At 38.6% G+C, this 23,453-nt stretch overlaps 2 protein-coding genes and 1 non-coding gene across 4 annotated transcripts; all 3 read left to right on the top strand.

Annotated features, from left to right (window-relative positions):
• Window positions 1–790: 790 nt before the first annotated feature.
• Window positions 791–17,640, top strand: LOC122281586 (probable inactive ATP-dependent zinc metalloprotease FTSHI 1, chloroplastic). 2 transcript variants are annotated; one of them, XM_043093208.1, is made up of 15 exons: window positions 793–1,802; window positions 1,881–1,965; window positions 2,823–3,257; window positions 3,380–3,433; window positions 3,541–3,606; window positions 4,324–4,419; window positions 4,502–4,630; window positions 6,177–6,229; window positions 7,009–7,204; window positions 7,584–7,698; window positions 7,768–8,042; window positions 16,312–16,395; window positions 16,481–16,593; window positions 16,678–16,927; window positions 17,100–17,640. In XM_043093208.1, exons 1-15 carry the CDS (start codon window positions 1,075–1,077, stop codon window positions 17,283–17,285), a joined length of 2,865 nt encoding a protein of 954 aa, XP_042949142.1. In that variant the 5' UTR covers window positions 793–1,074; the 3' UTR covers window positions 17,286–17,640. The 2 variants fall into 2 exon arrangements, with proteins under 2 accessions (XP_042949143.1, XP_042949142.1); XM_043093209.1 differs by lacking the exon at window positions 17,100–17,640 and having other exon boundaries at window positions 791–1,802; window positions 16,481–16,577; window positions 16,678–16,889.
• A 195-nt stretch (window positions 17,641–17,835) lies between these two features.
• Window positions 17,836–20,584, top strand: LOC122281587 (F-box protein SKIP8-like). Its single transcript, XM_043093210.1, has 3 exons — window positions 17,836–18,545; window positions 19,111–19,307; window positions 20,121–20,584. Exons 1-3 carry the CDS (start codon window positions 18,081–18,083, stop codon window positions 20,362–20,364), a joined length of 906 nt encoding a protein of 301 aa, XP_042949144.1. The 5' UTR covers window positions 17,836–18,080; the 3' UTR covers window positions 20,365–20,584.
• Window positions 20,585–20,998: 414 nt separating this feature from the next.
• Window positions 20,999–21,070, top strand: TRNAQ-CUG. Its single transcript has one exon. It is a non-coding gene; the product is annotated as a tRNA-Gln (tRNA).
• Window positions 21,071–23,453: the final 2,383 nt, after the last annotated feature.

Raw genomic sequence — 23,453 nt, 5'->3', positions numbered from 1 at the left:
TCATAACTTGGTATACGACGAGCGCAAATTCCAACCACTCCAAACCCTAAAACAAAAACAACTAAAATATGTACACATGTAACTCCATTAAGAAAATGCCGGATTTGGATAAAACTGAAATAATATTAGAATTGGATTCGGGATCATATTTTCGATTTTGGCTTAGAATCAGAATGGGTGTCTGACTAGCAAAAATTCCAACCACTCCAAACTATAAGTTGCGGTTTAAATAATAAGATGAGATGAAATGATTTCATATAAAAGTCAAATAAAATATTATTTTTTAATATTATTATTATTTTTAGATTTAAATAAGTTAAATTATTTATTATATTTTATGTAAAAATTTTAAAAAATTATAATAATAAAATAAGATAAAATAATTTCATTATACAAACCGTGCCTAAAATAAGTAGAATGGACACACACATAAACCCACTAAAAAAACACAAGATTCGAATAAAACTGAAATAATATTGGAACCGGATTCGAATAAGATTTTTGATTTTTGCTCAGAATCATAATAAGTATCTGACGGGCAAATATTCCAACCAATCCAAAATCTGTCTCGTTTGTTTTTACAGATGAATTGAATTAAGATTAAATTTGAAAGTTTAATAAAATATTATTAGAAGATAATTTTTTAATATTATTTTTATTTTAAAATTTAAAAAAATTGAATTTTTTATTTATTTTATGTGAAGATTTAAAAAAATTATAATAATAAGAAAAATTGAGATAAAATAAATTAAAATAATTTATGAAATGAAAATGCTTGTACTCCCTCTCCATTTGCCCTCTCCAAAGACCAGGGGCACACATAAACCCGCTAAGCAAACGCCGGATTCGGATAAAACCGAAACAAAAACCCTCTTCCAATCTTCAATTCCAACCGTCTGCAGAGACAATGTTGTACGGTAGCTACTCATTCCAGCTATCATAAACCCTGGTTTCGTTCTCTCCTTCTCCGTTTCCATTCCAAATGAAAATGAGCACAAAGTATCGCATTCTTGGTATAACCCTTCAAAAACCCTTAATTTGATAAACCTACAGTAATCCAATTCAGCTTAAGCAATGGCCTCCATTGACATTCTCTCTACCCATAGGGTTCACCTTCCTAAACCCTGCATCCAACTCAGAAGATCACACCCAGTCTCTTGCCCCATTTTAATTCACCCAAAAACTTCGAATTTCACTCGAAAAAATCCAATTCATGCGAGATTTCTTCTTGGTTCGTTCACAGTCTTTTGCAAGAAAAATTCGGAGTCCTCGTCACAGGTCGGTGAGGCTAGCGCAACCACCAAAGATGATTTTGTGACCCGGGTTTTGAAGGATAACCCAAGCCAGGTTGAGCCCAAGTACCGAATTGGCAAAAAGTTGTACACTTTAAAAGAAAAGGAGGATTTGAGCAGGATTTCCAAATTGAATTTTATTGAATTATTGTCGAAAAGGTTGAATTTGAAGCTGAAGTCTAAGAAAGAGAGCGAGGAAGGTCGAAATGAGACTGGAGTAGGGGATAAGGCTGTGTATTTGAAAGATATTCTGAGGGAGCATAGAGGCAAGCTCTATGTGCCCGAGCAGATTTTTGGGACGGCAATGTCAGATGAGGAGATGTTCGATAGGGATTTGGAGTTGTTGCCAAGAATGAGCTTCGAGAATTTTCAGAAAGCGATGATGAGTGATAAAGTTAAGTCGTTGACTTCAAAGGAGGATACCGGTATGCCATATGGTAACCGTTACAGGAATTTCATTGTGGAGTTGAAAGAAATAGCGGGTGATAAGAGCTTGCATAGAACTAAATGGTGAAGATTACCCACCGATTAACTTGTTCTTTATAGTAAATAGTTTGTGCTTATTGATACTATTTCGTGACTCTGCAGGGTTATGAGGCTGGATGAGAATGAAAGTGCAGCTCTTTTGGAGGAGTACACTGGTCCGCTATATGAAATTGAGAGGCACACTACGGTAATAAATTTTTTACTCTGTCGACATTGACTTGCTATTCTATTTTTAGAGGCAATCAAGAAGTTCTATTTATAAAAAAAGAAAAGAAGGCATAGCCCAATGCACCGACTTGCTAGTAATACCTATGGACCAAATAGCTACTGGTTTTAAAAAATGGCCTGTGAGTAATCGATGTTTCAATAGTTGTGTCCTTCATAATTTGTAAAAGAGAAAATTAGGCAAAAACCCCTAGGGGTTGGCTCAAGTTCTAAAGGCCTTAGTCTTGGTGGTATAATCGTTGCAGGTCTAAAGTTTGAATCTTCTTATGTGCAAACAATTCTTAGGGGCCATCGCATTTGGTGATTTTTCCCTTGAATTACTCGAGATGCACTTGTGAGAAACTCCTTGCTAAGGGTTTGTGCACTACAGGGATTAGTCGGGATGCCGTTCCTAAACACCCAGTGCGAATAAAAAATAAAATAAAAATAGGCAAATAAGTTTGAAATTTCAAACTGAAGTTCAATGCAAATGTACAAGAAAACAAGAAAAAAAAAAAATAATAAAGAAGAAGAAAAAAAAAAAGAAAAAGAAAAAGAGAATACAAGGAAAGATGAACGAATGTTCTGTTTCAAAATCTCAATCTATTCACAAACTTGAATATCATATGTTCATTTTTTGGCCACGATCTTTTAGAAATTTTGTTGATTGTTTGAGTTTCATTTCATATGAAGAATGAGAGTTTGTTTATATTTCCTCAGATGTATTAGATCATTCTACTCTTTCAATACAGTTGACACAACATTTGCACCATACAATAAGTTAAAAAGTTGGGAGATCCTTCTGTTGCCTTGACCTTTTTCTTGAATATATTGCTGCAGTATTTGATGGGAAAAGTACCAGAGTACCCTCATCCTGTGGCGTCTTCTGTGTCTAGCAGAATGATGGTAGAGCTTGGAATGTTGACGTTGGTGATAGCTGTTGCAGCAGCTGTTATTGGGGGGTTTCTGGCTTCTGCTGTGTTTGCTGTTACCAGTTTCATCTTTGCAGCAACCGTATTTGTTGTATGGCCTATTGTCAGACCATTTCTGAAGATTTTTCTTGGTCTCTTATTGGGAATTTTTGAGAGAGTTTGGGATAATGTTATTGATCTTTCAAGTGATGGCGGGGTTTTCTCCAAGATCTCTGAATTTTACACTTTTGGCGGTCTGTCTGCCAGCCTTGAGGTGTTAAAACCAATCATTATAGTCCTTTTGACTATGGTCCTTCTTGTCCGTTTCACACTTTCAAGAAGACCTAAGAACTTCAGGAAGTGGGTAAATGTTGCTTATTTTTGTAGTTTCTTTTTTCATCTTCCATCTGTTCGTTACAGGACTGATTTTAGCTTGTGGATTAAATCAGAAAGGATCTTAATTAATACTGTTTCTTTTATATGTAGGATCTGTGGCAAGGGATTGATTTTTCACGATCTAAAGCGGAAGCTCGAGTTGATGTTAGTTAATTCGTTTTTTTAGGATCACTTGTTTGCACATCTTTCCAATTTTATTAAATGTCCGGATGATGTTCTTACTTTCCATGTTTGGAATGATGGTCTTTCAGGGTTCAACTGGAGTTAAGTTTAGTGATGTGGCAGGGATAGACGAGGCAGTAGAGGAACTCCAAGAGGTTTTGTATTTACGTATCTCATAGAATAGAGCACAATAACTGAACATTCTTGCTTTCCATTCCTTTGCTCTTTGCTTTATCTGGTTACTTTGAGCTGAGAAGAAATTTTGGGCTCTTTCAGAAAGTTATTAACGAGAGAAAATAAAAGTAAAAGCATTATTTTTTCCCTTTGTGTGATGTAATGAAGTTCAAATCATGAGGTTGACAACCTTTGCCATTTGAACTTGTGATATTACACCTATACTTTTCTTACCTATATGTAGAAAAAAAAACAATTACACCCAAGCGTGGTAATTTTTAACCACTGTTAGTCAATTTTTCTGTTTCTTTCAGTTGCATTATTTCAAAATGCATAAAGGCCAGAAGAAAGTTTTTGTTCCAAAGTGTAAAATTATACTTCTATGTTTATAGGTGTGAAGGCTATCTTCTTTTCTGCATTTTTTTTTTCATAAGCAAAAGTAAAATTTTATTGATATAAAAGGCTTCACCTAAGTACACCTTCTTTTCTTCACTTTCTCATGAAAAACATTTCCTTTGCCTGCCTTTTTTATGTATTTAATTTTCATGAAATATTAGTTTGTTCAGTTAGTATTTATGCTAATTATCTAGTTCTTTATGTATGGAGAATCTTTCTTTGTCTTGTTTTACCTGTAATCTGAAATCATAATTGATGAAAAATGAAAATTTCAATAACATCATTATCATTCTGCTGACTAGTTGGTGAGGTACTTGAAGAACCCAGAACTGTTTGATAAGATGGGGATAAAACCTCCACATGGAGTTCTTTTGGAGGGCCCCCCTGGATGTGGAAAGGTTAGTTATCATCCTCTGGTTTTGCAAATTGTATGGGTGAAATTTGGCAAATAGATTCTGAAGCTTACACATACTTTTACAGACCCTTGTTGCTAAGGCCATAGCTGGTGAAGCTGGCGTTCCGTTTTACCAAATGGCTGGATCTGAATTTGTTGAAGTTTTAGTTGGTGTTGGTTCTGCTCGTATTAGGGATCTATTTATGCGAGCCAAGGTGAGTTATAGTCCTGATTATGAATTTTATTTTAGATTTTTTGACAAGTTTGATTTGTTTTTTGGTGACTTGTGGCTCCTCACTGTGATTCTGTCCTTTTGATTCACGCTATATATTCCAAACTTAGTCCTTTAATATGCTTATTTGGGGTTTAGAGAGCTGCTGATTTTTAATCAATCCTACCTGGAAAATGGTTGTGACGTTATGTGAAGTAGATGTATATCTATAAAGGAGGGTGGTGGATGCAAAGTAGAGGGTTTCCTGGTTCAGGTGGCTTTTCAATGTAGTAAAGAGGTCCTTATGGGGTCAGTTAAGGAAGATATTTGTGGTCGGAGAAACTTTCCAAATTTATCAGGTTTGAGGTAAGGGATGACACACGAATTTGGCGTAAACTTTGTTGTGGTGATGCATTGTTAAAAGACGCATTTCCTGAAATTTTACGAAGTGCATGCGATACAGATGTAACAGTGACAGAAATTCAAAGCTCTATCAATAGTATCTTTTTTCCCTTCATCATAGTGGTAAGTCAAGAAAGCATGAATAATCACTTTGGTTTGGTGTTACAGTGTAAAGAGATGAGGACTGATGAATTTTGCTGGTTTGGAATTACGTTGGTCATGCCAAGGATGATTATTGTATTGCTGAAAGGTGATTTGGTAGATAGTAAGCATAAGTTCAAGTAACAAACTAAATATGCTCCCCTAGGGGTTGGCTCAAGTGGTAAAGGCCTTGGGCTTAGGGTATGCTCTCCCAGGTCTAAGGTTCAAATCCCCTTGGGTGCAAACAATCTCTAGGGGCCAACGGACTGGGGGATTTTCCCCTTGAATTACCCCAGGTGCACTTGTGGGAAACTCCTTGCCAAGGGCCTGTGCACCTCTGGGATTAGTTGGGACGCTATTCCTAGACACCTGGTGCCAATAAAAAAAAACAACTTAGTATGTTGATTAGTCTAGAAAGCACAAGTACTGAGTTTTTTGAATTTTTTAAAATGTTTTTTACCAGGTGCATGTGATTTTGCTTTATTGTGTGCAAATCTGTGGACATGTTTACAGTAGATAGGGCCGGTGTCCTCTTTTAATTATTGTTGTTTTTGTGATTATTATTATTATGCTAGTTTTACTTGAGAAGGCTTTGTCAAAACAATTTAATTTTGTGTTTGGTTGAAGAAAGATTGAGAAAAAAGAAGATAACAAGACAAATTGAGAAGGCTTAGCAGATATAGAGATGCAAAATTTTCAGTTTAGTTTTTTATGAGTGTGTGCTGCATACATTTGTGCCTATGAACGAAGGTGGATATAATTATCAAGGAGAAGTGGCAGTGTTATCGTTTCCTAAAAACACCAGAATCATCCTGTATGTTGGTGGCATATGATAACTTATTTTTCTAGGTAAGTGGTATAGTTTTCTAGTTATCATTGCAGAATTGAGTTTTCTAGTTATCATTGAAGAATTGAGTTTTCTAGTTATCATTGCAGAGTTTCTTAGCACGTGTGCTTACTTTGGAAGTATTTCTTTTATGATAAAAAATATTTTTCCCTTCATGCAGGTAAATAAACCATCGGTTATATTCATTGATGAAATTGATGCATTGGCAACTAGGTATGGACACCTGTGTGCTTGTGGACGGAATTTTAGTTAGTGTGTGTGTGAGTGGGTATATATTGATAAACACAATAACTTCATGAAGGAATCATTATGCACACTTCTACCTCTATAGTCCAATGAGGATTGTTTGAAGTCCAAAGCTCTTAAGCCAGGTTTTGGTGCTCCACCATATAGTTGGAAATAAAAATTGATGTCGTTTGAACTTAAAGTAGAAAATTTGTGGTAGAACTTGTGAAAAGGGTTGCATGTTAGTGGTTGACACAGAGCCATTGTCTTGTATTGCATGCATCATAGATGAATTGGTCACAACTACATTGATTTAGGTTACATGGTGTATTTTGTTTCTCAGTCAATAACACTAGTGTTGGGGTGAACTGCTATATCTAGGTTTTTAAACAAGACCACACAGACACTTAAGATTGAAGTTCATGTGATAGCTACTCATTAAAAAAAAGATTGTGGGTCATGTGATAACTGGGTACCATCCATTTTCATTTAATGTGATATGGAAGATGATGCTGTCCTTACAATTTGAGCAGGGTAGATAAGGTGGGGTTCTTAGAATGTTGCATGATCTATGCTAGACAAATTTTATGAAAGATTATGAATGGCTGCCATATTAACTATACTAAATGGTGCAAGGTTCTACCTATCAAGAGACGTGTTCATGAGAGAGAGAGAGAGAGAGAGAGAGAGAGAGAGAGAGAGAGAGAGAGAGAGAGAGATGTTCATGAACGAAACAAATAATCATGTGTTTGTTTTTCTATGATCAGGCGTCAAGGAATTTTCAAGGAATCTACAGACTACCTCTATAATGCGGCCACTCAAGAGAGGGAAACAACATTGAACCAACTCTTGATAGAGCTTGATGGGTTTGATACTGGTAAAGGTGTTATATTTTTAGGTGCTACAAATCGTAGGGATTTGTTAGATCCTGCACTTCTTCGACCTGGCCGATTTGATCGCAAGGTTTGTCTTCATTACTGAATTGGAAAACATTATTGGCTGATCTATCTTGCTTTGAAGAGAATGCAAAGAAACTGCGGGCATCGGGATTTTTTTGTTGTTTGGGGGGGTGGGGGGGGGGGGGGGGGGGGGTTTGTGGGGGAGGTAAGTTAGATAGGATAAACTGTCATTGACATGCAATGTACTTGACCAGCTGTTGGCAGGATCGGGATCTATCATGAATGACATTTATTTATAAAGCAATTTACTGAGTCGTTGGTGAACATGGATATGATTTGTATTTGACTGATTCAGTTTTCTGCTTGATTTTTCTTAAGCTCTGTGATAGCTCTATCAAATAGTCATTAACTGTTTATTATCATTTGGGTTTTCTCTCTTTTAGATAAGAATTCGTCCTCCTAATGCTAAAGGGAGATTGGATATTCTGAAAATTCATGCAAGCAAAGTGAAAATGTCAGAGACTGTTGATTTATCCATCTGTGCACAGAACCTGCCTGGTATGCATTTCTCTCTGGTGTTTTAGCTGTCTGCATTTCCATATCTCAAACCATGTATATAATTACTAGGATGGACGGGAGCAAGGTTGGCCCAGCTGGTCCAAGAGGCTGCTCTCGTGGCAGTCAGGAAAGGGCATCAATCAATTCTTCAGTCAGATGTGGATGATGCAGCTGACAGACTTACGGTAGGACCCAAACGTGTTGGAATAGAGCTAGGTCATCAGGGACAATGCCGTAGGGCTACTACTGAAGTGGGAGTCGCAATGACATCTCATCTGCTGAGACGATATGATAATGCAAAAGTTGAATTCTGTGATCGCATTTCAATTGTCCCTCGTGGTCAGGTCCTCTTCTATCCCCTTATTTACATCATCCTCTATTTTATACAAAAAAAAATTCCTCATGTTTGTGAGCTGCTTATGTTGTGGCCATTGCACCCATTTGTAACTAATTCAAAAATAGATGTTGTCCGTACTAAGTGGAGGACTACAGCTAGACAATATATGTTACTGGGTGGTTTGGATTGAGCAAGCCTCTCAACTCATCTCATCTAATTGTTACAACTTTTTCAAACTTCCACACAACAATAAACAATTCAATTTTTTCAAATCTCAAAACAAAAATAATATTCTAACAATATTTTCTTCAACTTTCAACTTTCATCTCGTCTCAACTTACTATCCAAACCTCCCCAAATGCAAACATTGGGAATGCCCATATGGCCCCTTTGTACAGTATTGCAGCACTGGTATCCACAAAAATGAAAACTTTTTACTTTATATTTGGTACCTTGTATACTTTCTGTGTACTTGGGTTATGACTATTGTTCTTGTAATAAAATTTTATTCTTATCCAAAAAAAAAAAAAAAAACGTTTATATTTGGTTCCTGTTGAAATGTGGAGAAGAAAACTGAATATTCCACTAACTTATGAAAGAGATTACATTCCCTTTAAATAGATGATAATTCTCATCTAATTACTATGGATATTTACAACCTACGGAAAATAGAATATCCTATTTAAAATGGAAAGTAGTAAAATAGGAAAGATTATCTACAGAATTGGGTAACATGCTATCCAAATCCCCTAGGATCTTGGAACCAAAAATAGCTAACATTTGTTAGCTGTAAATTTCCTAAATGGCCTCTAATAAAGGCTGATAGATATCTAATAATTCCACATTCCCTTCAAGTTGGGTTGTAAATATTGATTAGGCCCAGCTTGGAACTCAGATCATCAAAATTCTTTCTTGGCAGAGCCTTGGTAAGGATATTGGTTGTTTGGAGACATGTAGGCACATACAACATCTTGATTATTCCTTCCTCTATTTTTTCTTTAATGAAATGTTGATCAATCTCCACGTGTTTTGTTCTATCATGATGTACTGGATTCTTTGCAATGTTGATGGCTGACTGATTGTCACAGAACATCTTCATGGGTTCTTCACCTGAAATCTTTAATTCCTTAGAAGCCTTCTTAGTCATATTCCTTCACAGATGCCGTGTGCCATTGCTCTGAATTCAGCTTCTGCACTGCTTCTTGACACAATTGATTGCTTCTTAATTCGCCATGTAACTAGGTTTCCCCACACATATGTGCAGTACCCAGAAGTTGACCTTGGATCATGTATTGATCCTGCCTGATCTGCATCATTGAATACTTCAATATCTCTTATTTGATTATTCTCAAAAAATAATCCTTTACCTGGTGTTAGCTTCAGATATCGTAGGATTCTATAAACTGCCTCCATATGTTCTTCATTGGGATTGTTCATGAATTGATTCACCATACTGACAGAGAAGCCAATATTAGGCCTGGTGTGAGACAAATATATAAGTTTTCCAATTAGTCTTTGATATCTTACTTTATCCACTAGTGCATTGTCTTCCTTGGCTCCTAGTTTGGTTGTTGAATCCATAGGAGTATCTGCTGGCTTGCATCCGAGCATCCCAGTCTCTTTCAAAAGATCTAGAACATATTTCCTTTGGGAGACAAAGATTCCCTTCCTTGACCGTGCCACTTCCATGCCTAGGAAGTATTTGAGATTTCCAAGGTCCTTGATTTCAAATTCTTTAGCTAGAAGACTTTTGAGACTACTCATTTCCTCATAATCTTTTTTGATAAGTAATATTAAATTTTATTAATGAAAAGAAGGCGTAAGCCAGGTACACTAGGAGTATACATGTGAATACACCGTTTTAAGAGCTAGAAAAAGTTACAAGGAAATCATGGAAGCTGAGACCATTGAACTCTAAAGCCATGGCCCACAAAAATAAAGTCTTTCATAAAAAACCCCTAAATTCTTCTATAGATCTTTCCTGGTCCTCAAAAAGCCTGTTGTTTCGTTCACTCCAGATGCACCATAAGATACAGATGGGGGCCATTTTCCATAGTGCTGCAATCTGTGCTGTCCTTGATATCCCTCTCCAACTTGCCAATAATTCAGCTACCCTTCTCGGCATTGTCCATGCTAACCCCATCCTGCTAAAGAAATGATTCCAAGTGTCCCTAGCAAAATCACAATGTAGGAGGAGATGATCTACTATTTCCCCACTCTTTTTGCACATACAGCACCAATCCATCATTATAAGACCGTGTCTTCTTAAATTATCAATGGTTAAGATCTTCCCAAGGGCTGCTGTCCAGACAAAGAATGCCGCCTTAGGAGATGCTTTATTCCTCCATATGCTCTTCCACGGGAAGTTAGGCAAAGGTGGGGCTGCAAGAGTCTCATAATAAGAGCCTACCGAGAATTTTCCTTTCCAAGATGTACACCAAACCAGCTTATCATCAATTAAAGCATTAGGGAAGATGTTATGAAGTAGGTTAAAAAACTCCACCAGCATGCTCACTTCCCAATCATGAGCCTCCCTAGTGAGATTTATGTTCCACACTTGAGCATCATGTGTAGTACCCCACAAGCTTGCCACATTTGCATCTTTTTCCCTTGCAATGCTGAAAATAGCAGGATAAGCCGCCTTAAGAGCTGTATCACCCACCCAAACATCATTCCAAAAGCTGATTTTCTGGCCATTCCCCATACTTAGCCTGGTGTTGCTAGAGAATACCCCCCACCCTTTTCTTATATACTTTCATAACCCCACACACCATGTGCCCCCCTTCCCTCATTAGAGTACCAACCTTCCTTAGCACTTCCATACTTTGCATCAATCACCCCTTTCCATAGTGCTTCCTTCTCGTAATTATACATCCACAACCATTTCTCAAGTAAGGCCTAATTAAACAGCCTCACATTATGGACCCCAAAACCACCCACACGCAAATGTGTGCACACATTTTTCCATCCAACTAAATGAAATTTAAACTCATCTCCTTTGCCACTCCACAAAAAGTCACGTTGTAATTTTTCAATCTTGGAGGCAATGCTAGCTGGAAGGGGGAATAGAGACAAGAAATAAATGGGAAGGTTAGATAATGTGCTTTTAATAAGTGTGATCCTCCCCCTTGGACAAATATAATCTTTTTCACCCAGCCAACCTGCGTTCAAATTTTTTTAGCACCTCCCCCCAAATTGTCTTAGTTTTGAAAGATGCCCCCAAAGGGAGGCCAAGATACTTCATTGGCAACGAGGAAACCCCACACCCCAAAATACTGGCCAACCCCTGAATATTACTTACATCCCCCACTGCCACCATTTCTGTCTTCGCTAGATTTATCTTTAAACCAAAAGCCGCTTTGAAACATCTTAAAATGGCCTTCAAAGATTGAATATGCGCTACATTATCATCACAAAACAGCAGCGTATCATCTGCATATAAAAGATGAGAAATAGTAATAGGCCCATTGCCCACTGAGAATCTTGAAAAGAACCCACTTGCTATAGCGGCCGACACCATCCGACTTAGGGCCTCCATCACGATCACAAATAGTAGAGGAGATAGTGGGTCGCCTTGTCGTAACCCCCGCGAACTATTAAAGAAACCCACAGGTTTACCACTTACCAAAACTGAAAACCGAGCTGTAGAAATACAATGACGTATCCATCCCTTCCATTTTTTCCCAAAACCACACCTACCCAAAAGATAGAGCAAAAAGTTCCAATTGACATGATCATAGGCCTTCTCCATATCCAATTTACACAAAATACCCGGGATCTTTGACTTAAGCCTGCTGTCCAAACATTCATTGGCTACAAGAACCGAATCCAGTATTTGCCTTTCTCGTACAAATGCATTTTGAGACTTCGAAATAATCTTATCCAAGACCGTACTGATTCTGTTGGCCAAGACTTTTGCAAGAATCTTATACACACTGCCCACTAGACTAATAGGCCTGAAATCCTGTGCCTCTCTTGCGCCCGGTTTTTTGGGGATGAGTGCAATGAAGGTAGTATTCAAACTCTTCTCAAATTTACCAAAAGTAAAGAACTCCTAGAAAACCAGCATAATATCCTCTCTTACCACCTCCCAACAAGTCTGAAAAAATGCCATAGTAAAACCATCCTGCCCCGCAGCTTTGTCTTTGTTTAATTTCTTGATGACTTGATGTACCTCAACTTCTTCGAATGGTCTTTCCAACCAAGCCATACTAATACGATCAATGGCATCAAAAGCTAACCCATCTACTGTAGGCCTCCATGCAAACGGTTCTTCCAACAAATGCTCAAAATGTCCAGCTACATAGTCTTTGATTTTTGCTTGATCAAAAACTACCTCGCCATCGATGTTCATGGACTCGATTGTATCGAACCTTCTATGGGAGTTTGCCACTCGGTGAAAAAAGTTTGTAGATCTATCTACCTCCCTTAGCCACAAGACCCTTGACTTTTGCCTCCAAGAAATCTCCTCCATTAAGATCAACCTTTCTAATTCTGTAACTACTTGCCTTTTTCAACCTTCTTCATCTTCCACAACCTCCAAACTTTGTAGCTCTTGAAACAAGGATTTCTTATTTGCTTCTACATTACCGAATACCTATTCATTCCAAGTCTTCAAGTCCCTCTTTAAGGCCTTCAACTTTCTCGCCAATACCTTGCTCGGAGTGCCCTGCATTTGATACGAACTTCACCATTGCCTGACCAGCTCCACAAATCCCTTGGATTTTAACCACATATTCTCAAACTTAAAGGGCCGTCTGCCCCCCGGTATTCCCCCACAATCTAACAAAATAGGAAAATGGTTCGAGCACAACTGAGTGAGTCTTTTCTGACAAGAGTCTGGATATTGTATCTCCCATGAAGGAGATATGAGGAATCTATCTAGTCTTGACTAGGCGTGGTTGCTAGACCAAGTATATCCACCTCCCAAGAGAGGTATGTCCATGAGTCCCAACTCTGAAATGAAATCGGAGAATTCCCCCATAGCATGATTTTGCCAACCATCTCCCGACCTTGCACTTGGAAATCTTGTCACATTAAAGTCCCCCCCTATGCACCATGGCATCTCCCACCATGAGCATAAACTTGCAAGCTCATCCCAAAGTAACCTCCATTCACCCTCCAAATTAGGACCATATACCCCTGCAAAAGCCCACTCAAAACCATCTTCTGAATTTTTAAACAAGCAACCCACAAAATATTCTCCCACAAACTTATCAATGTTCTCTACCACTCTTTTGTCCCACATGACCAATATTCCCCCCAAAGCCCCATCTGAAGGTAAATATGCCCAACCTACATATTGGCAACCCCAAATGCTCTGAATGGTTCTTCTTGTGATTTGTTTCAATTTAGTTTCCTGCAAACATATGATGTCTACCTTCCATTGTCTAAGTAACGATCTTATTCGAAGGCGTTTATTGATGTCATTCAGCCCTCTTACATTCCATGTCAGGATTTTAGGCAGCATTAATCAACTAGTCCAGCCCTTCCTCTATGACGCCCCCGACTCACTCTCCCTTCTCTACCTTCATAATTAAGAGACCAAGTAAGCCTCTTCAACTCCCTATTTTCCTTCACCCCCGTTCCCCCCTTTTGGTGTCCTGTCTCAATGGCAATAAGGAGTGCCTTGAATTGTTCTTCGTATCCTTTACAGGATATCCCTATCCAATCTTGAAGCTCCTCCACTTTTTTTAGAATCCAATCCGATGGAGTGCCGGGAGGAATACTCCTTAAAGGTGTGAGATCATCTTCTGGGCATCCCTCTCCCTCTTCTGTTACTCTAGAGGGCTCACATAAGAGCAAAACTTCTTCTCCTTCAGCCTCCCCCTTTTCCTCTCCCTTCATCTTCATACCATTTTTATCACAAACTTCCACTTGTGCCTCTACATTCTCCACCTCTTCAAACACATCCCTCGGCACCAACTGACCCATCTCCCCCTCCTCTAACTCTTCCATCACTATTTTGGAAACCAGGACTCCAAAATTTTGTTCGATCTGGGGCAGAACTCCTGTCACTGTAAGGTTCGGAGTTTCCTCTTCGAAAACAACCAAAGCCAGCTCTGGAGGAGCGTCACCGGCGACCGCCGTTGCTGTCTGTGGAGGTGGAACCCCCGTAGAATCAACGCCGAGAGTGTGGTGGTTTTTCTCTACAGATTTCTGCCTCTGTACTGCCGTTGCTGTCCTCTGTTGCGCCGCTGGCCCATTTTCCTCCCCCATCGAAGCCTCCTATGGCGTCGTCAGCGTTGTCTGTGGGAGTTGCACTCCCGTCAGGCCCTCACCTGAGATGATTAGAGCTGGTTCATCTAGAACCTTGTGTACAGAGGTTGAAACAAGGGCCACCGTCGTTGGCGGCTGGTCTTCCCCCATCATCGGAGGCGGCGCCATCACCGGCGGCATCGGTAGCGCCGTCGGGGCCTGGCCAATCCCCATTGGGCTGCACCCCGTCTGGCTACGCTGCCATCCCGTGAGTTTACTAATAGACAGTAAATTGCAATCCAAATTTGGCACTAATAGAACTGAGTTGAGTGTTAGGTTCTCTGAAATTTTAACAGAACCTGTACTAGCCACCCTTGAGAGTGAACTATCTGCAATCTTGACTTTTAAATTTTCATAATAGGGACTATAAGTAGAAAAAATTTTGCCATCTCCGGTCATATGGTCCGATGCTCCCGAGTCTATAATCCATGGACCTAGCTTCTCCTTTTTTACATTAAGAGCAATTAAAAAATTACCTTTGTGTGCTAAAGAACCGGTACCAACCGCGGTAGTAGGGGCTGCTGAAGATTGGCTGAACATTTTATGCAATAATTCTAGTTGCTCCTTGCTGAAAAGACTGGGTTCGCGTGGTGTCAGTTTTTCATCTACCTAGACGAAAGTTCCCCTTCCTTCTTTGTTGTTGGCAAAGCGGGAAGGTTTCCAATCTGCGGGTTTACCGTGGATTTTCCAGCAGGTGTCCTTGGTGTGACTAGGACATCGACTATGGTCACGCCACGGCCTTCCTTTCTTCAGTCGACTGTCACTGCTATTATATGGATTACCTCGAACTGCAAGGGCTGAACTCTCCGGGTTTGTTGCAGAATCTTGAGGTCCCATCATTATCTTCTTTCGACTCTCCTCTCGGCAAACTTCTGAAAACGCTTCTCGGATGTTTAGCAGTGGTTTGGATCCTAGGATTCTTCCTCGTACTCCGTCAAGATTTTTATTTAATCCAATCAGAAATTTTTATATTCTTTTCTTTTCAACAATTTGTTTATACCTGATTCCATCTTTGGGACAGCTCCAATAGTGCTTCTTGAATAAGTCCAGCTGTTGCCAATAGCGGTTGAGGGTGATGAAGTATTGGGTCACTGTCAAATCTTATTGGCGTAAGTCATAGAGAACACTTTCCACCTCAAATAATTCAGATGTATTCTCATTGTTAGAATATATTTCCTTGGTAGCTTCCCAAATCTCCTTCGCTGTTCTATAGAGAAGAAAATTTTCTCCAATGTCATTTGTCATGGAATTAATGAGCCATGACATGACCATGTTATTTTCCGATTTCCATGTTTTGAACTTCGCATCATCCTTGCTTGGTTGGGCTGCAACTCCTGAGAGATAATCATCCTTTCCCTTTCTGCATATAAACATCATCACTGAATGGTACCATTGGAGATAGTTATTCCCATTAAGTTTGTGTCCTGTAATGGGCATGAGGCTGCTATCTGAACTGCTGCTGTTGCCTGAGACCATGGCTTTCTGATTGGTGACGTCTGAGACTGAAGAGGTGGAGTCGCGTCTCCCAGTGGCCATACCGTATTTGGTCATATTAGAAAATTAGGTTTCAGAGGTGGCTCTGATACCATGTTGAAATATGGAGAAGAAAACTGAATATTCCACTAACTTATGAAAGAGATTACATTCCCTTTAAATAGATGATAATTCTCATCTAATTACTAGGGATATTTACAACCTACTGAAAATAGAATATCCTATTTAAAATGGAAAGTAGTAAAATAGGAAAGATTATCTACATAATTGGGTAACATGCTACCCAAATCCCCTAGGATCGTGGAACCAAAAATAGCTAACAAATCAACTCCTAAAGATCAGCCTCTAATAAAGGCTGACAGATATCTAATAATTCTACAGTACCCATCTACTTTTGGAGAAGTTCACTATTTGATGTTTTGGTGCATTGCTTTTGTTACTTAATTTTTCATAGCTGGATTTGAATCAGATATCTTTATCTCACCTGTTATTCATGGTTTAATTATGTAAACTGATGTGTGCAGACATTATCTCAACTTGTATTTCATCGACTTGATGACGAATCGTACATATTTGAACGCCAACCTCAACTGCTGCATCGCCTTCAGGTGCACTTCAGATTTTGCCAGTTTTGTGCTGATAGTTCTTATTGGAGGGCGTCATCTTTTTAACCCAGCTCATGTCAATGTCTAGGTTTTTCTAGGAGGCAGGGCTGCCGAAGAGGTCATCTATGGACGGGACACATCGAGGGCATCAGTTGGCTACCTTGCAGATGCATCTTGGCTTGCTCGTAAAATTTTAACTATGTTGGTCCCTCAATCATATTTGTATTCTTTAAGTTTCTGCTTGCTCTGATATTTTCTAATACCTCCTTTCTTCCTCTTCAACAGATGGAACTTGGAGAACCCAATGGTCATACATGGGGAACCACCACCTTGGAAAAAGGGTGTCAAATTTGTAGGACCCAGGCTGGACTTTGAAGGATCACTTTATGATGACTATGGACTGATTGAACCCCCCGTCAACTTCAATTTAGATGATCAAATTGCACAGAGAACAGAAGAGCTAATAAGGAACATGTATGAAAGGACGGTTTCTTTGCTTAGGAGGCACCATGCAGCTTTGCTCAAAGCTGTGAAGGTAATTTGGTGTCAAACATAGACTAAGCCACTATAATTTGAAAATAACATTTAATCATTGGTTAAATATGCGTATTGTAATTCGCACAAAAATATACTGTTTTACCTTCCATGACCGTACAGTATTTCTGTAACTTAACTGACTTGTGTTCTGACCATGGATTGGCATTCAGGTTCTTCTCGAGCAGAAAGAAATCAGTGGGGAAGAACTTGATTTCATCTTGAACAAATACCCTCCACAAACGCCTATAAGTAATCTTTTGGAGGAGGAAAATCCTGGAAGCCTTCCATTCGTCAATCAAGAACGAAAGCTCGAGTTAGAGTATGCCCGGCTAACCACATCACAAGGAGAAACCTAGTTGACGAGACACAAGGGGTAGTTTCACGCTTGTTATAGACTGAGATACAGGTGCAGTTCTATGTATAATATCAGCTAGTTGGCCTTCCTACTTCCTCAGTCAGAGCATGCAACAAAGGCTACATTGGCAGATGAATGAGATATAGCATCCCTCCCCAGCACACCCCCAAGAAAGGGATGCAATTTTGGCACATATAGTAGTAATATGGATGTTTAGATTGATGTCATCAGTTGCATTACGTGTTCTATTCCCAAGAGCTGTTAAACTATTTCTTGGAATGTAATTCGGAATTAGCCAACTTTTTCTCTCCTAATATGACTTGAAATTCAATTTATTTAACAGCTTAGTTATCACATTTACAATCTTTGATATCGTTGTTGGCCTTGGGCAATTGTTACCATTGGATGAGCTAAGACTGCCAATTGTTTAGCTTTTGTAGATGTGCTCTAAACGACTGTCGTTTGCAGCTCCTGTGTATTGGGGGTCAACCGTCAAATGTTTAAGAGATGTGAAATTACGAAACCGTCCACAAACTTAACACTAAGTTCTAGAACGTACACGGTCGGTCAGTCAGGACGCAGGGAGAATGCAACCACCACCGTCTTCCTCGTCCTCTGCAAAGTCTATTTTATTTTAGGGTTTCAGAGAACCACCGAAATCCCGAATATACCCCCTCCCTCCCAAAGACGTAAACGAAAACAGAAACCTCGTACTCTCTTCTCAAACGGCGGCGCACGTTGTAAATCTATTTCAGGGTTTCATGTCCTTCCCAATCTTAGCTTTCATGTCTTATCAATGGAGATTGGCACTACTCTTATTACCGTCGTCTCATCCCAACCGTTCCTTGTAGCCTCAATAATCACCGCGCTCTCTCTGTTTCTCGCCCGCTTCGCCATCCGATCAGTCCGGTTCCCCAATTTAAAATCTCCTCAATCGGACGGTAGGGACTCCGCCGCGTCTCCTAAGAAGGTTTGTAATTGCGTTTGCTCTTGTAACTCTGGTCTTGGGGCTCCGGATTCGGCAACGACGGGTGCTCCGTACGTGAACGGTGGGACAGCGCAGATGGTCGAGAAGGCGTCTTCAGTAGCGGTGGCGGAGCGGCTTTCGGGCGCGTCGATGATGGAGCAGCTGGTGCCGGAGATTACAACGCACGCGCTGAGCTACTTAGACTACCCGAGTCTCTGCCGCCTCTCGATGACCAATTCGCTCATGCGAAAGGCCGCCAACGATGACAATGCGTGGAAAGCGCTTTATCACAAGGTAATGATACTTTTATTGTAATGAACAACTTGCTGATGATATTTACTTACATATTGAGAATCTCCCGCGAATTTGGAGCAATCACTCAATTTTGTTGATGATTTTTGGTTGTTGAGGAGCGCTGGGGATTATTGGAAGCAATTTGTCGTGCCCAACTGCATTTGGAACAGCTCAAATCATTTTGAAACCCTATAGCAAATTGAATACTCAAAGAACTTCCTTGTTGTGTTTTTTTGAATTGGGATGTGGATTGGCGTTGAAACCTGAAGTGGAATATGCCCTTAAATCGTTCCATCTCGATTTGAGAATGATGTCACTATTAGTGTGTTTTTGTCATTATATTCCAAATTTTACACCTATGCAACACCATGTTTTCTGCTTAGTAGGGATTTCCTTAGTAGTTGCCAGATTTTGATTTCGTTGGATGTCATGAGTGCAATATAAGGCTTAAATCTGCGTTTGCCCACTTATATGCTGTTCACGTGTCATGTGCTCTGCTTAGACAGAATCACTTTCTGGATTCTGGACCTATCAATGAACTTTTTGTTTCTCAATTTCTTTTCAGGACTTTACATTAGAACAGGATAGCGTGACACCTGCAAATGGGTGGAAGGCTTACTATGCGGCTACCAGAGCCATTGTTCGTAATAATGCCGAATTCTTTAACATTATCAAAGAAAGGTCTGTTCCAGCAATGAGTCACTTTTGGCTAAATGCAGATTATGTAAAGTGCGTTCACGCCTCAGGAGAACTCTTTTCAGGGTATAATATTTTAGGCTTGCTTACTGAAATATATGCTTATGATTCTTTATTTTTGCTTACAGAAAATATAGTGTCGTAAATCGTGTCTCTTGTTAAGTTTATCAACGATGGATAGATTTTGTTTTTTATTTTGTTAAAGCTGTTTTTCCTGTTCATACTACTAGCCTATACGCTGCTCATATGTTCTGAGTTTTTGTTGTATGCTTGCATGATTATTGTTGGTATCAAAGATATTAACCGGATATGACCATTATATATATCTTTGATAGTTGTTTCCGTGAAAATGAATTAGCTACATACGAAGTTGGATATGTAATGGAGATTTTTGAATTATTCTAGCCACAGGAGGAATGGGCATGAAGTGTCCTACAACATCGTGCCACTGATTCAGTCTAGCTAATTTGTGGTACCGAATTTAAGGGATGTTGTTGCAGTGTGCACAATACATATTTGTTTTTTCCTTTTTCCAGATGCAGTTCTCTTGATTGGTTTACTGGCAACAATATATTAAATCTTGGGCCATAGCCTTTGTTATTGTGGGCTGCTACAACTGTGTCCATGTAGGGATTTGGGCCAGTTGGTGAACCCAAAATTCCATTCACACGTGCCAAAATCTGTTGAAGGTTTGTGCACTGTGAATGCCAATGTTGCTCTCAACAGTGAAAGGGGTTAGTACATGCTGAAGGGTTTCATTCATGCAAAATCTGTTGACTTCCCGGCATCTTGAGACTTTATCTGATCTCTACTGTTTGCCTTAGTGTTTGTTTGATTGGAAGTGTAGTGGAGCTAAGTCATGATTGTTTCCTCCTCCAGGTATAATGCTGTAATACAGAGTTGGCAGCTTGCATTTAATTGGGAACACGGTGTCAACTTCCAAGTTCGGGATGTACGGGCACGGGTTCTGACAGACATGGCTTGGGTTACCATGAAAACTTTCGTTGACATTGATGCTGGGCCATTCAACGTGACGAATGTCTTTGAACTCCATAATGGGCGATGGTACATGGTGCATCATCACAGCTCGATGGAGGTCGAGGCTCAAATTGTGCATGCATAACAGAAGAAAAGAAGTGATGATACCAACGAGATATTAATACAGGTCACCAAAAGAAAACAAAAATGGTGGTATTTGTTGGCTGCAGCAACTTGCTTGAAATTTCACCATCTTGATTTCTTTAGATCATCCTTTTTAGTTGCCAGCCTCAATTTTGGTGGTTTTGTGATTAAAAAAGAAAAAAGAAAAAAAAGGGTCGTCCTTGTTTTCTTTCTTGCCCCCATTTCATTTTTTTTGCTTCGTTTCTCTCTCTCTCTCTCTCTCTCTCTCTCTCTCTCTCTCTCACTTTTTTTCAATAGGAATGAGTATCGGAGCTTTAGGAGATTAAATTACGCAGGGTTCTAAAGAACTTATTGCTCAAAGTGGAAATGAATTTTATACAGTGTAATTTTGTATTGCTTAGCGAAGGGTTTGGATCTCAAATGTTGTTGTTGTCTCCAGCAAACAAGCCTCCATATCCCTGTCCTTTCTCGTTTCCAGATTGCATATTCCAACTCCATCAACCCTAGGCATGAACGAGGAGTGCGTTCATGTCTGTGGATGATCCGTCCTGTCTTCACAGGCGAATCCCCTGGGCCCTGACAAAAATGTCTACTCTATGGTTTAAAGCTATTTAAATACTTGCAACAGGCAAGAAGGTTCCATGGTCTAGTGGTCAGGACATTGGACTCTGAATCCAGTAACCCGAGTTCAAATCTCGGTGGAACCTTTGACCTTCATTCTTTTCATCTTTATTCCTCTTGGCCTTCTTGTTATGAGAAAATACTCAAGCACAAAATGATTATATCAAAATAATTTTATAAACTAGAAAAATTATTTCTAACACCTTCAAAAATTTGAAAGAGAGAATTTGGCATAAAATCTTTAACTAAAAAAATAATTTTTTGTCTCAAGTTGGGAAAGAGAATTTTTAATAAAATGTGTGTTTTAGGCCATTCCTATTTATACAATGAATATCTTCAATCTTCCTTTAAAACTGTGTAATGAGATTAACACCATGTTTCTAAGTTTTGGTGGGGGAAGCAGAATAAAGAGGGTGGAGTCCATTGGAAGAGATGGGATAAGATGGGTGGACAAAAAGAGCAGGGGGTATAGGATTTAGAGACTTGAGTAGTTTTATTAGCAAAACAATGGTGGAGATTTATTCAAAACCCAAATTCTCTAACTGCTATGGTGTATAAAGAAAAATATTATAAGAATGCTAATTTTTTGGATGCCAAAGTAAGTTCAAAACCTTCTTTGATACATAGGAGTATAAGTGTATATTTTTTGCAAATGGATAAAATGAGAAGCTGCAAAGGTGAGTCTTCGAAGGAAGGAAAGGCGGATGGTAGATGGAGGAACATCTAGGATTTGGAAGTGCAAAGTGCAGTGAAGGTGTTTCTTTGGAAGACAGGTAATGATTTGTTGCCTACGAAAAATAACCTATTTAAGAAAAGGATTGTTAAAGATCCTAGATGCCCAATATGTCAAGAAGAAAATGTGACAGTGATGCATGTTCTTCGGGAGTGTGCATCAACAAATGATGTGTGGGGAGATGAACAAAGCTGTGTACAAAAATGGAAGAGAATAGGGAGTTGTTTTCTAGAATTATGGGAGAGTTTGATGAGAAAACTGACTAAAGCTCAATTGGAGAGATAGCTGTCCAGTTTAAAAAAGTATGGATAAGAAGAAATGAGAATGAGGCTTACTTATCACAAAAGGCTACTGATATCTACAAAAGAACGATTAGAGGAATTTCAGAAAGCTCAGCAAGTGTAGAAACCAGATGCTACTGCAAAAACTAATGCATGGACTGAAGCAAACAGATCTTAATGAGTGAAATCAAATGAAAGTTTCGTGAAAGTTAATTGGAATGCTTTTGTGGATGTTAAGAATATGGTGATGGGGATGAGAATTATAATTAGAAATGAGGAGGGTGAAATGATGGGTTTCAAGGTGGACTGTGAGTTTTAAAAACTGTGGGTTCAAAGGATTCCATTCTCGCGGGTTTATATCATGAAGCTTTGGTGGCTGTTTGTGATAATAGGAAAATAGTTAATAAAAAACCAAATATTGTAGAGTGTTTTGCATTGTGGAAAGCTTTGAAGATTTTAGAGGTCTTAATTTTTAGAAGATGATCTTCGAAGGTGATGCTAAAGCTATAATCATAGTAGTAGAGAGTGATGAAGAGATTATGTCTTGCTATGGTCCTTTGATCAATGATGTCGCAATAATTTTTACAAATCGATGTGAATGAAGTATAAAATTTGTTTATAGAAATAGTAATACAGTAGATCATATTTTAGCCAAGGCTGCTTTACAATTGGTTGATGAAAGAATTTGGATTGAAGAAGTCCGTGACTCCATTGTAAAAAGTTTGTTAAAAGACAAAGGTTGTAATGATTGAAGTTTTTTTTTATGAAATACATAGGTTTATTTTCAATAATAATAATAATAATAATAATAATCTTATAAGCTGAAATGGTTTAAAAATAGTTTGTTAGATTGTAAAATTATTTTTATTATAAAATAGATTTGACAGATCACCCAAAGTCATGACAATTTATTAAATTATTTTGAATAATCGATTTGTTTCAATAACTCCTCCCTCACATTTCACTTTCATATATCTTTTTTCATACATTATACGCCCTATTTAGATTTAAAATTGATATTAACTCATCTCATCTCATATAATCATTATAATTTTATCAAATTTTTACATAAAATATAATAAACAATTCAAATTTATAAAATTAAAATAATAATATTCTAATAATATTTTATTTAATTTTCATCTGAACTCATCTTCTTTGAACTCACTATCTAAAATCCATGCACTTTGATTGCCAATCCCAACGGTGGATTTCTAATGTTAATTTTATTCATATATTAGTTTTTGCTCAGTATGAACAATTTGAATTGATCTATAGGATTTGACCCGATAAATATCCGCTCATTATCACTCTTATTATATGCCTTTCTTACACTCTTATTATAACTTCGTGGTATTTATTTAAAAAATTAAGAATTTAAATAAAAACTTAGTATCTTTAATGAAGTGATATATCATCTGAATTGGTTATAAAAAAAAGTTATAAAGAAAGTTG

This window comes from Carya illinoinensis, chromosome 11, assembly GCF_018687715.1.
Source record: "Carya illinoinensis cultivar Pawnee chromosome 11, C.illinoinensisPawnee_v1, whole genome shotgun sequence".
In the NCBI taxonomy this organism is placed as follows: Eukaryota; Viridiplantae; Streptophyta; class Magnoliopsida; order Fagales; family Juglandaceae; genus Carya; species Carya illinoinensis.
Note: the sequence above shows the minus strand (reverse complement) of the source record. Positions and strands in the feature narration are given on the sequence as shown.